The following is a 14,826-nucleotide window of genomic DNA, read 5'->3' as shown; positions in this document are numbered from 1 at the left end:
AGCTTATGCCTGGTTGCCAAGGCAACCGATTTTTTAGATTTTTGAGCCGCGGCAGAGCACGTTTTGCCAACGTTACCGCTTTCCATCACGCGTCGCCCCGATAGGAACCGGTCACGTGACTACAGCGCTGGGAAGGCTACAGATTGGGGGAGAGTGACCGGAGTAGAAAGAGAGGGCTTGGTTGGCCGGTCTGGGCCGATGCGTTTGGCATTGTAAAAATACATGAAGCGATGGTCGATGTCCTCCTTTCTCGCGTGTATTCATTCATTTGCCCCGTTTTCCACTTCTGGCACACAAACTCACCAAAGCTTCCAAGCTTACACGCAATAAAAAAAATGTGCGATGCCTTGAATATATAAAGTGCAATTTTTACACCAAAATGTACATTATTTCCTACCTTGGTTGCTAACAAGCAGGCAAACTTTTCTTTTGGGGAAAGGGGTCAGCTAAGAGTCGCAAGAGTGTTTGTGCCAAACTTTAATGCTAATAACACCCCGTCGTTGACTGCAATCGTAGTAGTGCAATCCCACAGCACGGTTTCACTGGAGTGCTTTCATCATCATCATCACCAGCCTATCTACGCCGACTGCAGGGCAAAGGCCTCTCCCATTATTCTCCAATTACCCCGGTCCTGTGCTACCTGTGACCAATTTATCCCCGCAAACTTCTTGATCTCATCTGCCCATCTAACTTTCTGCCGCCCCCTGCAACGCTTGCCTTCTCTAGGGATCCACTCTGTTACCCTTAATGACCAGCGGTTATCTTGCCTTCGCATTACATGCCCTGCCCACGTCCATTTCTTCTTCTTAATTTCTAATAATATGTCTTTAACACCAGTTTGCTCCCTGACCCACTCCGCTCTCTTCTTGTCCCTTAATGTTACACCTATCATTTTCCGCTCCATTGCCCGCTGAGTCGTTCTCAATTTAAGTTGAACCCTTTTAGTGAGCCTCCAACTTTCTGCCCCATAGGCGGAGAGCTTTACAAAAATCTAAAAGTCAGCAACGCAACAGCAGCAGCAAGAAATTATGAAAACTCGAAACTGAAAAATGCGCGCCCCCACCTCTTTCCTCATGTACACGCAGACCAGGTCCATCTTCTGACTTGCGTCGTGGATGCCACTTGAATGGAGAAGAGAGAAGAGAGAGAGAGTGTAGTTGCAGCACAGTTATGCAGAAGTAACAGTGCAATAAAAACACTTGAGCGACTTTTTGGCCGAGGCTGTAGTACGCCAGGTAACCCTCAAATAAAAGCTGTCATTCACCATGACCGGGCCAAATGAACTCTAGGCCTCAGCCGCCCTTAGGCACACGGTTATACTAATTTCTGCCTTCAAGGCGAATAGTACAAATCGAACAATCAGTTGCTTCGAATAATTACAACACTATAGTTGCAAAATGAGTAACCAGCAGTAGCCACAAACACCTCAATAAAAACCCAACCAGCCATTTAACTTCATCGATACATGCACAATGCTTCTCAGGTAGCCAGTAGGCATCTCGTATATTGCTAAGCATTTTTATGCATCCAGTAGCAGTACCCAGTTGAATTTTTTAGCAGAAGATTGAAATTGGGTTTCAATGTACAGCACCATAGCTGTCAGCATCAAAAGCCGACACCACTGATACGAAGGCAATTTGGTGACTAACACGCGACTGCACCATGTACAGGAGTGAATAAAAACTTCCTGTTTGGAGTTCCTCAAGGAACTCCAAACAGGAACTCCTCGTGGAAAAGCCACAAGGAAGAAGACAACAGGATGAGTGTATCCCGCCTTTTTTTGCGCTATTTTTCCCTGAATTAAATGATAATCAAACTCTCTCTCGGCAAGTATTACGGAGTTGCTCCTGTACTCCGCAGTGCATTTTTTATGCCAGGCTCACCCGACCACAGGGGAAGAAAGAAAAAAGAATTGGCACAGTTTGTATTAGTGGTGCAAGGCTGGAGAAACGGCAGAGCCGGTGGCCCCTCTCTCATCGTCGGCTGTTGCCCCTCGCACGGGTTTCCGAACTTGCCGCTGAAAGTTCTCCGTGACTGGCACGCTCGGATCGTTTTGTCCGCAGCCTTTGGCATCTCTCCCAAAGTGGACCGCGTTATCACATGCTAGAATCCGCTAGAATGGTGGTTTGGGCTAGTTGGTGGTGCATACTGAAATTCGAATCCGTGGCAACCGGCTTTGCTAACTCGGCGTCTGTATCGTGAACTCAACGTCTGCGCTCCCCACTTCTGGCGCAAACGCACGTGAACTGGCAAAGCGAACAGCCCGCGAGAGGTTACGCCCCGAACGCTGGGCAGAGTGTCCTCAAAGGTCGAGTTGGCCGACGCCAGGCGCTCTTCACGAGGCACACGCTCACGTGCACTCAGCATTTTTTCTGTGTATTTTTTTTTCTCGTAACACCGTACGGCACCGTGACGCTGTTAAATAAAAATTCTTTAACAAGTCTGCTTACGTGCTTTGAAGGTAAAAAAAGCCAAGTGATTATCGAAGACTTCTTCACTGCTTCATCCCGTTTGCATCTCTTAGCTTTCATTTCTTCACTTTTGAAGGGAACCACCCCGACTAATTTTTATTCTATTCTGGCAGGGTGCTGAATTGGTGCCACGGTTAGCACACCTTTGTGCTGTGCAGCGACCCGGGGTTCAAATCCCACACGAACCCAATTGATTTTTTTTTTACACTGGTGGCCGTTTTGGTGCCCTTCGTGTTGACGATAAAGATGGCAACATCCACGGCCACTTTTTGCGTTTAAATGAGGCATCTAAGGCTTTTTCCTAAAAGGAGTACTGACACGAAATTTAAAAGCTGAGATAATTATGCAAACAGTTTCCCTTGTACGCGGAGATATCTTCCAGGAAGCTTCAATGGTAAGTGTTCCGTATAACGTATTTTAAATCAATATTAACCTTCGAATGCATGAGAAAGCCTAGACTGGATACCCTTTCGACACTGGCATCAGCATGACGCAATCAGCGCCTCTGGTCAATTGCCCAAACTGGCGACGTCGGGACTCCCGCGATGTAGCCAAGGCACCGGCTGCTGTTGCCACAAGCTGCTTCACCTTGTGTATCACATCACCATTCTGGGAATGACGTCATGCTGTCAAGGCGCATGCGACCACAGCCGGTTTTGAAGCTCCCACTCGCCCCAGCGCACGTGTCCAGACCAGCCGTGGTGCGACAAGTATAGCGACATTAAGAGCGCCGTCCTGTCATGGTGGCCGTGTTGGTATTAATTTCATGAAAACCGAGGCCGACACAAACAAACGAGGCTTTAAATAATTATTTGCGCTGCTATTGACCGTCTAGTGTGCCATTCTGTGATTACCAGGCCTGTAGGCACCCATAGCAGCAAAAAATATATATATTTCGCGTCAGTGCTCTTTAGAAGAACCGGGGGGGATGCGGTGCTCACGTCTTGTCTGGCCAGTGGGCCACCACGTCGAGCAGAGAGGCGGTGGCCGGGAAGGGCGCCACCAGCCGCTCCCCAGACTCGAGCTGCAGGCAGATCTCGACGCTGGTGGCCGCCGCCCGCCGGTGGCCCGTGGCGCGCAGCTCCACCTCGGCATGGTTGGGAAGATTACTGAAGGACACCGGCAGCTGGTGGCTGAGGCGCCGCTCACGGTGGCTGGTGCAAGAAGGGGGCAGGGGTGGACACTTTCAGTCTACACTTTCGGGTTCGAAAGCACTTTAAAAGAACTGTCCCGCACTTCATGATTTGATTGTAGGGTTTAACGTGCCAACGCAACGCAGGCGATGAGGCGCGCCGTAGTGGAGGGCTCCAGATTAATTTGGACCACCTGGGGATCTTTAACGTGTGCCGAAATCTCATACACAAGGGCGTTCTTGCTTTTCGCCTCCATCAGAAAAGAGGCTGCCATGGCCGGGAATCGAACCCGCACTCTTGGGCTCAGCAACACAATATCCCGCACTTCACAAGTATCTATCCTGAGCCACAGCCCGTGCCTGGGTAATTCCATAGTTTCCTACTAATATATATGTACCAGACGGAAACCTGGCGCTACTAGTATCTGGACGAGCCACGCTTCAGCGAGTGTTCTGTCATGTACAGGTAGGAACGTTCCACTTGACCTTGGCATGGCTCGCCAACGAACTAAAAAATTCTGCGTCTGCAAAAAAAAAAAAAAAAACAATATTATCGTAAAAGAATATTTAAAGTTGTTTAATACATACAAAAGTAAAGCTCCAATAGATTTGTTCATCAGGGATTTTTCAAAGGGCTCATGCAAGACAAACTTTTCATTTTGGCTCCAAGAGCAAGAAGGAGCTCCAAGAACGAAAAAGAGCCATGTGGCAAGCTTAGCAAAGTAGGAGAGCTCTTTGCTACCTGTTATGGTGGTGCCCTTGATGGCGCACGATTGTAGCGACAAATTCCCCTCCAATATGTATATTAGTATGGTACTCTATGGGTAACGTGGCTGCCACTTCCTGCGTAGGCTTCGTTTCAGCCGCACACTCGAAAAAGTAGTTTTGGAAAAAACATGACACAAACTAATTCCGGCCCTGGAATAACCACTCAGGACGACACAATCCAGCATTCCTGTTTCTTTCACGCCGCTGCAGCAGCACCTGCTTCCTAAAAAAGGGAAGGCACATAGGGATGCACGGGACCAAGTAGAACTTGCAACAATTACTAACTTGTAACACACTTGTAACTTCTAACACCTTTGTACTGCAATGACTCCAGCTCAATGGCCCTCACTGACGAAGCCTATCTCATGTTTAAGGTGGTAATAAATGTTCATTGGTGCCTCTGAGTAGGGGACGAAAGAAAAAAGCAGAAAGAGAAAGCTTTTTTGGGGGCAAAATAATTGATTTTCTAAAAAAAAGAAGTCCAGCCAACCACGTCTGCCACGCAAAGATTCTATCGGAGAGTGAGTCAGTTTACCCAAAATGTGAATACTGATAGCACGTGATCAAACAGCAACACTATGAGAATGCGAGACCATATGAAGAAGCTGGGACACAAGCTGGTGAAAACTTGCAAATTTAACACAATCCGGATGCCACACTATTCGCATCAATGTGCCCGAAAGTCCGCGCAGAATGCGAAAAATCACTCACAACAGTTCGTATTCAGCAGGATTAAGGCGCTGCTTTTTACAGGCATCTTCCAGAACCTGAAACAAAACAAACAACAGTAAACAACAACAAACAAAGTGGTAGGCATGATGCATACAGCCATGATAGGAAACATCCGTTTTATTTACCAGCTCCTAAAGGCAGGACAGAGGAGTTTGAAAGAGGCCGCGTTGGCTTTACAATACCACAACTTAGGCTGAATTACTACAAAAGAGTGCGAGCAGAAAGAAAAAAACAACACAAATAGGCCTACCAAACAAACGCCACACAATGCAAGGTATGTCTCAACCAGTTTGTTAAGTACTCACGGCAGGTCGCCGGCGAGTACACCGACTTTTAAAGTGTTATAAAAAAAAAAGTTACGATAATCCATTTTATTTCTGGCCATTATGTAGCTTTAGCCACTCAGCAAAGTAGCCTGGAAGCTCGCGTAACAACAGGGTTTTTCCAGGCAGTAAAAGGAAGCCGAAAATGACGGCGGGGTTCAAAACACACACGTGAGGGTCGTAGGTGTCATTCCAAACAAACTTCCTTAATCACCGAGACACGGAAGGAAAGGTTGACATTGTATTAGCGGAGTGACGAAAGGCCAAACGGCTGACCGTATTTATTTTTATTACGCAACAATTACTTTCCCCCCGTCTATAAAAGCACGGGTTCAAAGATAAGCGTCGCTTGTTTATTCCTCTCCGCGCCCGCTATCGCAAAGGCGGTTCGAAAGATAAGCAGCACTCATGAAAACAGCTTTCAAAAAGCCCGCCGCGCATCCGCTGAGAGGAGGTCCCTTGACGTCAACGCTTGCGTCACCAGAGTTGAGGGCCGGTCGCAAGCCCGCAAGACGCGTAGGGCGCGAGCCAGCCGCCCGCGTAGCACGGACCTCCTCTCCTCCGCCGCACCCAAAACTCCGAACGGGCTGGCCGCTGCTGGCCGTGCTGCGACGTGAGCCGACGGCTATCGGTCATGGCCGCGCGTCCGATCAAGTGGCGGCGGCGGCAGCACCCATCAAATAACCCCGTTGTCGACCGTCGGTGACGACGCACCGGCCGGGGAAAAGGGCGCAGTGGGTCGCACTTGAACTACTCCAGTCGCAACAACGAGGCTCTCCGATATGGAGCCGCCGCCGCTGCCGACGACCTCCACAACAGCTGCTCCGGGCGACGACACAAACATCGTGTACAACGAACTCCTCCCCGTCCTCATTCAGTGCTTCGCCATCATCCTGCTCGGATATTTCTCCGGACGCGTCGGCCTCATCGGTCCGGCTGAGACGCGAAGCCTCAACGTGTTCGTCTCGTACTTCGCCCTGCCCGCGACGGCCTTCAAGTCGCTCGCCACCATCGCGCTCGGCGAAGTCAACTGGAGGTTCCTAGCCGCTGTGGCTCTCGGAAAATGCGTCATCTTCGTCGCAGTCGCCGCCGTCACACTCCTGCTCGTACAGCGGCCGGCCAGCTTCGGCAAGGCCGGCCTCTACGCCATCGCCGGATCGCAGAGCAACGACTTCGGCCTGGGCTACCCGCTGATCGTCCACCTCTACGACAAAATGCAGCCCACGTTCAGCCACTACCTCTACCTCGTCGCCCCCATACAGCTGGCCTTCCTCAACCCGATCGGCTTCCTAATGATGGAGTACGGCCGCGCTCACGAAGACAACACTGAGCAGACGACGGGAACGAGACGCCGCTTTCTGGGGACCTTAACCGGCATCGCCAAGAACCCCGTAGTCATCGCTCCCACGCTGGCCATCATCTGGAACGTAAGCACGTCCGGAGCGGCTCTTCCGTCCGTCGTCGAGCGAATCCTCGACTCGCTGGGAGACGCGTTCATCGCCACCGCGCTGTATCTACTCGGTCTCAGCATGGTCGGACAAGTGGGCACCATGGACAAGTACGCGGCGCTGACGCCCGTGCTGCTGGTTTCCGCCAAAATCGTCGCGTCCCCGCTGGTGACGCGAGAGCTGGTCAACCTGCTGTGGGCGGGAGGCTCGGCCCGCGACCAGAAGGACTTCAGCAACTTCGGCTTCCTCTACGGAATGCTGCCCATGGCACCGAGCGTGTTCATCTTCGCCACCCAGTACGAGCTCCCGACGGCCGCCGTCTCCACGGCAATGGTTGCGGGGACTTTTATCTCGGCGCCGCTCATTTTCGTCACCGCTACAATGAGCCAGATCAAGCAGCGCAGCCTCAAGGACTTCTTCGCGACTATGGGGCGGGCCATGGTCAGTTCCAGTGCCGTCAGCGCGGTCTGCTGCCTCTGGCTTCTGGTGGTGCTCTTCCGCAAGCGCCGCAGAGTGACACACGGCACCACCATCTACCTGGTGATTTGCCAATTGGTGACGGCTGTGGGAGGCATCCTCTGGGTCGCCACGAATTACGGTGACCCACTGTCTCCTATGGCATACGCCCAATCGGCGTTGTCTATCACCGGCATCTTCGCATCCCGCATCTGGACAGCGCTTCTGGCGGGTCTGCTCGCCCTGCTGCACTGGCGAAGCCTCTGCTTTGTGCTCCGACTACGGTGGCTCATTGCCATCACTGGTTTCGGGTCGTCGATTTTGGTGGCGCTCGCCCTGTGCTTGAGCATTCCCAAGAGGGGATCGAGGCTGGGTGACACCGACCCAAACTTCCAGTTTGGAGACGTTCAAGCAATCGTGGCAGTCACTGTACTCCTAACAAGTCTTCTCTTCACAATGGCCAGTCTGATAGTCCAGCACAGGTATCGGCTGAGGACGAGAGACTACGCCCCGCTCAGTGGCAACAGTGATGAGGACGACGAACAGGGCACTGCAGTTCAGGCAAGTGTAGACAGTGCTTTGAACCAACCATCGTCCAGCTTACCACTACAGGGAACGAGGAGCGACGGAGAAACGAAACGCAAACCAGACGGATGCACGGGAGACTGCGAGGACTGCGCTAACTGCTCAAGCGATGAGGAACACAATGTTCGGGACCTCGAAGACATCCTCAGCAGCCCCAAGCACAGACGGAACATTCACAAAGCTAAGCCTTCAAAGTCAGGCTCTTCCTCACTCGCAGCTTCTAGATCCGTCAACTCCAGCAGGTTCGACTTCGACGGTCCGTCCGCTCGGCACGCCCCAAGCGCCGCCTTGGACCCGCTCTGTGGACCCGAGTTCAACTGTGACAAGGAGCAAGTCAGGCAGTGCATGAGCCTCGTGGGCACATACAACCAACACACAGCTTTTAGGATACAGCGCCCAGACGAAGTCCTGGACCTGGAAAGTTCGGTACAGTCCGACGAAGACGTGCACCAAGTCTTCCGGCACACGGTGCTCGTCCTCCTACTCAGCGTATCCATGGTGATCGGACTTGCCGTGTCTCTCTGGCAGCTCCTGCTCACAGATGCTCCGACGGGGATACTGATAGAGCTCGAATTCGTGGACATCATCCTCAACTACGGACAGGGCATGCTGACGTTCCTCGTTTTCGGACTCGACGCCAGCTGGCTGCTGCACAAGCTGTCTAGCCTCTGGTACTACGTCACGTGCAGCCGACGGAGAAGCCCGGACGTCACCACCCTGACACTCCCAAGCTTCGAAGACCTGCCTCCCGAGACGAGGCAGATATGCACGCAGTTCCACATCTACCACCGCGCTTCGTGCGTCGCTGACATCTGCACTTCGCGGAGCGGTCCGAACGGCACGGAGCTGCACCTCGCCTTCGCGGGGAAAGAGCTCGTCGACTGGCTCATGGCTGTCGGACTGTGTCAAGACAGGGTGCAGGCCACGCGCTACGGTAAAAGACTCCTCGATGGAAGAGTCATCGCGCACGCGGCTGGGAGGCATCACTTCCGTGACGAGCTCTACACGTACGTCTTTCTGCCTACGCACGACGGAGGAGACATACCGTCGTGAGCGTGTCTTCAAGGAGACGTTTAGTGAAACAGCCCGTCACGCATCGAAACATCGAGTCACAGAAGAAAAAGCTAGATCTCACCAATACTGTGTGAAGCAACGGGCCGTTGCTCACAAATGCATCTCAGTGGTTGTGAAGGGGCCAGCTACTCAAGTGAACAGTACAACACCACCGTGGAAACGAACGGCTGCAGAGGACAACGACTGGCAGTTGAGAAAGTGTTGACCGTCTCAAGTTTGGAGACAACGAAAATAGAGAAATATTGATTTTAGCGTGACTGCCAGCACACAGCTGTCCCAAACTATGTAAATAATCATGTTGCAAACAAACTACGTGCAATATGGCGGAAGTTTGAGTGATCAGAACGGCCAAAGAAGTCTTGGATTTTAACAGTCAAAGAAGATCTGAAAACATAGCATTTATGCAAAGTAGCATAGTGCCTTATGGACAACGAACGTCTTCAGCTTTAGAGAACAAAGATGTATTTATGAAATAAATGAAGTCCATACAATGCTTTGCCCGATACCTGCGGTAGCGTAAGACATTGACACGACGCATTGCATCCTTAAAATTAGACTCAATTACATACAAAGCCAGAACCACATCGGAAAACCCGCAAACATTAATATTCACGAACCTTATTTTCAATTATCCTTTTGCGTACATGCACACTGTAATGATGTAAAGTTAAAAATTCATTCATAGATATGCAACCCCACGATGCTTTAATGGACCGCTACAATTTGCTGGTAGGCATCCCATATCTGGGCTATACCTAGGGTTCTGCGTTTTCGGAGTTTATTTTTGAGCAAATTCGGAGGGCGTTTTTCGGAGTTTTTCGAATTATTGGGGTCGTAGAGCATTGATCTTTAAGAAAGGCCATGTACAACAATAAAAGAAATCAAACAGCGGAGACATTTTTATTGCTGAGTGAATATTTCCAACGTTTGTGGTGACATCCACGTACAACTTGCTGTAGTATATGCAAGCATATTTTCCAATGTTAGTGTCTGTCACCGCAGCACACTCCTTCCGACTGACCACGCGAAACCTTGGTTCGGCTATTGTTGTGGCGAGAGATCTTGTTTTTCATGGTAAGGGTCCAAAGCGACTCCCTTTGTGAAGCTTGGGAACGTAAGTGGAACGAACAGAAGTGGAAAGATTAAAATAAAACAGGAAAAGTTTTTCCAGGATGCCAGGGAAAGATAAAGGGTAGTCTGTTTATCACAGGCGGCGGTCCCTGAATTCGGAGTTCTTCGGTTAATTCGCACAGTTTTTACCGGCGAGTGTTTTGCAGATTTTATCGGATTTATCCGAAAAAGCAGAACCGTAGCTATACCCTCAGTGCATTGAACATCACGTTAAAGCTTTCATATAACTTGCTGAACAACTCAGTCAATTATATGCCCACCAATTATAGCGACAGAGCTCTTTTTTTTTTTAGTAGCATCATTTGAGAGACTGCATTTAGGGTAATACAGAAACAGACATAAAAGAAGAAAACGTACGTCATAAAGACTGCGCAGCCGCAAAGACAGCGCAGTCTTTATGAGAAGAGTACGTTTTCTTTTGTATCTGCTTCAGCATCAGACTCATGCACAATCCCTGAAATAATGTTTCACCGACTAGCCCGGCATTCGTGAAGTTCTACTAAATTTTCCATGTCTGTTATTTGTACAGATCCAAGTCCTGGATTTTGTACAGGCCAAAATAATCTTTTTGATTGCATTCCCACATGCTCCACAGATGATGAAGGGTTGTCCAAGAACAATTTTTGCCACATTTGCAAATTTGGATTTTTTTTTTTGCTCCATCGCACATAAATGTGCCACCCCCTTGCACTTACCACATGAACAGTTCATGCATTTACACGAATGAGCACTTTATTCGTTGCCGGTGAGGCTAGAACCCCAGCCGTTACGAATAATATAACTCCCCCCCCATAAAAGAATGCTCCGACATACGGCAAAAAAGTATGAAACCTTCAACAAACTTCTCTCACAAAGTACCCGCATTCACTGATAAGAGGCTCGATAAACATTCACTTGTCCTAGAATGGCCCATTCCATTTGTGAATCGGCATTCTGGGTAGCTGTCTATGAAGGGAAACATTCTAATAAAAACAACTTTATCACTGAACAAGGCGTTCAGTAGCTGAAATGCACAAGGCAACTCTAAAAAAACTTCTATGCAATGCGATGGTGCATAGCAGACAATGCACGACGTGATCTGTGATAAGGTGCACGGACGCAGAGCTTGTGGAAGATTGGTGCAACGGAAGCCATCACTGGAAAAGTTTGTGCCCCCTTAGTTTACATGCTGGGTACGCCTGCTACAGATAACGCAAAAAAACTTCATTTAGAAAGCGAGAATTTCATGAAATTGGCCACGCAGTTCTTCACAGATAACCGAAACTGCCGAATCTCCCGTTGGGATTTAAGGCTCTAGGGACTGTAAAGCCAATATACACGCTCGTTCAAACAGACAAATGCTCCTACCAGTGAATAATTTCAAATTAAAGGCATGGATTCCAATTCCACAGTTCTAACACCATAATACGGTGTAACTGAGCCGGTCGCCAGAATTGGGAACTTGGCAGCAAGAATCAGAAGTCCGGTTATCACCAATAAAATTAGTCAGAACCCGTCTAATGGATTGGCCGTGGTTTACATTTTTGATTTGGACAACAGGTCTCTCACTGGAGAGGTTATTGGGCTCTAATTCGAGAACTTGAACCCAAGTGAACGACAAATGCTTCAGAAAGCACAGCTACCAGACAAGTAGTTTAGGGAACCTAGAACTCCTTGATGCACCATGAATCAGTTATTGTGGTTTGCCTGCATCAGAAAAAACCCGCTTTGGCTGGCAATCGAACCTGCACACAATGCCCTAACCACTGCAGTAGGTGCCACGCACATTAAAGCTTGATTGGGGCTAATTATAACTACAAGAGAATTTTCACAGCATGGTTAGTACCCAGCACTGAGCTACTCTCATTTTTTTTTTTTGCGTTGCACACTTTTTATGTGTGTGCCCTTTCCAAGAACAATTTCTTTTATCCCTTTACTTGACAGCAATTAATGCAGATGTTTAATTACAAGTAAGGCTTCATGTATCTTGCATAACCCATAATATATTAAAGCAAAATCTAGTAAACTCACACTCGGTTAATGCGAACGTTTTTGAGACCCCAAACTGCTTGCCTATGTGTGACAGACATTTTTAACCTGTGTACGTCAAAAATTTCCCAGGCAAGGTTTAGGTAACACAAAATATCACCTGACAAAGTTCAAAAATAAAAATTATAACAACCGTTTCCTTTGGACTAATTGTAGCTCACTGTAGAACCTCAAGCTTCTAAGAGCAGTGGATTACATGGCCTTGAGATTACAGTGTGGCAGCAACTGAGGTGGCAGATAAATTAAAGAACGAAAACAGCAGTGCTTCACGATCACAAGCACAGCTAATAACAACTGGTCTCGTAATGTCGAGGTCTGTTTTGTTCGCTACATCAGGGCGAGGTCAGTTGTGTTTGCTACCTTTACAAAAAACAGCGGCACAGCAGGACAAGGGAAAAGTGACAAAAACAGCATCTTTGTTTATCACTTCTGCAAGTCCTTCAAGGAACAAAAGACGTTATGTTTACATCATATTCCCTGTTTATATCATTTACATATATAAACTGTTTACATCATATTCTTTATTGTTGGAGAACGCAATGAGACCAATTTTTGCACAAATTACAGCTCTTTCAAGATGTGGACATTCAGAACTTCAAATTGTCAATTGTCAGTTGAAAAGTGTGTCACCTACATCTACTGGCTGCCCCAACATCATTCGTCCACGATTCGCTGTAATATCGTTATATATATTTTCGCGGTTTTTTAGTGTATTGCAAGCTTAACTTGTGCTTTGTGAAAAATAAGAAGATGCATAAAACTCAAAATGTCAAACTTTGATAATTTAGGGGAATTATAGACAGCTTGCAACTGTGTGTTGGCCATTTCTGTTTGATCATTACCGGTAATGGGCTAAAAGTCGGTATATGTGGTTTTTGACAGATCAGTTTTAAGGCAAAATCTTCAAGCGCTCCATCCTGCAAAAAACGTTTTTCTGTAGCAGTTTTTGTTCAGTACAGAAAATGGGCTGATAGGATGACATGCGCAAAAAGGACGGCACAAATGGAAAGAAGACACCACATAACAGTGTGGCATCTCCTTTCATTTTATCCCGTCTTTTTTTTGAGCATTTTATCCTATCGAGTAAAAGACCAACTCACCCCTCAGAAGAAAATGGCCACCACTGTAAAGCACCTAGCATTCCATTAGACAGAACCTATGTGAAAAGTGTAGGGTTCTCTCTAGACAGAATGCTTTTCTGATGGAGGCGAAAAGCAAAAACGCCCGTGTGTACGAGATTTCGGCGCACGATAAAGATCCCCAGGTGGTCAAAATTAATCCGGAGCCCTCCACTACGGCGCGCCTCATCGCCTGCGTTGCGTCGGCGCGTTAAATCCCACAATCAATCAATCTCTCTAGACAGAATGAAAACGAACTGAACAGACATCATTTGCTGTCATGGGATTTGGTGCAAATGTTACACCGCAGCGTACGAACTTATAGTCGCATGTTCGAATTTCCCCAAGCCCTTTTTTTGTGTGTGTTGCTGTGGCTAGCGATTTGTAATAGACCGCTTCACAATTCCCGCAAGGCAGTCTTAATTTTTAGTATTTTACTTAAACAGCTGAACCACTACCGCTCACTAAAGCCAACGTCGACGTAGCCATCGCTAGAGTTACGTCCGAGCACCTGTAATTATCGATAGTAATTAATAATTAACAGTGATTCTAGCAAGTCAGTGAGCAAATTCGGTTTGTCCAGCTGGGTTAAAAATCAAGAGAGACTGCTCCCACCGCGAGTTTCGTTTCCCCTGAAGGGAACTTTAGTGACAGCTGCCGTTCCGTGTGGATGGAATGCTAGACACGACCTAAAAAATACACATTTGAGTACACACGGGATTTGGACACTGATCTCCACAGTCGGAGCCCAGTGCGATACACTGCGCTTTCTCCACACATTGGCAGTGGTGGAACAAAAACTAGAAATAATGCGTTCCGCGTGATGGCACGTGAGTACAACAGGCGCATCCCAGACGAAGCAGAACTTGGGAAGCTGTGGCGTGTGTCTCAAGTTTTTATGTTGACGTACTTCGTGCCAAAAGACAATGAAACGAAAGCAAAGAAAGCCACGCAAACACAGCGTAGAGCAAAAGAAACCTGCCGAAGTAATTCGCGCCAAAAAATGAAACGAAGGCAAAGAAAGCGGCACAAATACGGTGTGAATCACCAGGACTTCGCCTTCAATGCACGTAAGCGCAGTTCAGTACCCCGAGAAATTTTCCCCTTCTACGCAAAAGATCACGCAACTATCCGCAGCTTCAACCACAAGAATTCGGGAACGTTCGTTGGCGACTACGCTGGTGTGAGCCTGTGAAGGTATTATGACTGAAACGAAAGACCATCAGCAGCTGTAAAACTTGAAACAGGTGTCCACCTCCTTCGCCTCCTTCGGGGTTATTTTTAAAAGATAAACACTGCAAACGAATACCTCGAGAAAAGCGGGAGCTGAGCAGCTTCTGCGCGGATCTAAATTGTAGACAGCATACGGCCTTATGCCACTTAACCTAGCTCGACAGGTTATTCACGTTGTTGAGATAAAACACAAGGAACCTGTCGGCGGCCTGATGTTTGGCAAGATAGGAGAATGGTGAGAACAGAAACGTATCTCAACATCTAAACCCGCGACCAGTCACGTAGCACGGTGTCAACGCACAGTCTGCGTGGGGGCACAGCCGTTTA

At 48.4% G+C, this 14,826-nt stretch overlaps 2 protein-coding genes across 2 annotated transcripts in view; one reads left to right on the top strand and one right to left on the bottom strand.

Annotated features, from left to right (window-relative positions):
* Positions 1-14,826, bottom strand: part of LOC144138302 (tether containing UBX domain for GLUT4) — a 43,978-nt gene that overhangs the window by 28,787 nt on the left and 365 nt on the right. Inside the window, exons 2-4 of the mRNA XM_077670508.1 lie at positions 5,083-5,138; positions 3,413-3,625; positions 1,064-1,121 (exon numbers count right to left, since the gene is read on the bottom strand). Coding sequence (XP_077526634.1) covers positions 1,064-1,121; positions 3,413-3,625; positions 5,083-5,138 — 327 coding nt within the window. The remainder of the gene's footprint in view (positions 1-1,063; positions 1,122-3,412; positions 3,626-5,082; positions 5,139-14,826) is intronic.
* LOC144138301 (lysosomal cholesterol signaling protein-like) lies at positions 5,977-9,481 on the top strand. The gene has a single exon (XM_077670507.1). The coding sequence runs from the start codon at positions 6,209-6,211 to the stop codon at positions 8,966-8,968; it is 2,760 nt and encodes a 919-aa protein (XP_077526633.1). The 5' UTR covers positions 5,977-6,208; the 3' UTR covers positions 8,969-9,481.

Source organism: Haemaphysalis longicornis, unplaced genomic scaffold (assembly GCF_048455015.1).
Source record: "Haemaphysalis longicornis isolate Haplotype H1 unplaced genomic scaffold, Haemaphysalis longicornis Haplotype H1 scaffold_5, whole genome shotgun sequence".
NCBI classification, from domain to species: Eukaryota; Metazoa; Arthropoda; class Arachnida; order Ixodida; family Ixodidae; genus Haemaphysalis; species Haemaphysalis longicornis.
This window is presented reverse-complemented; position numbering and strand designations above follow the sequence as displayed.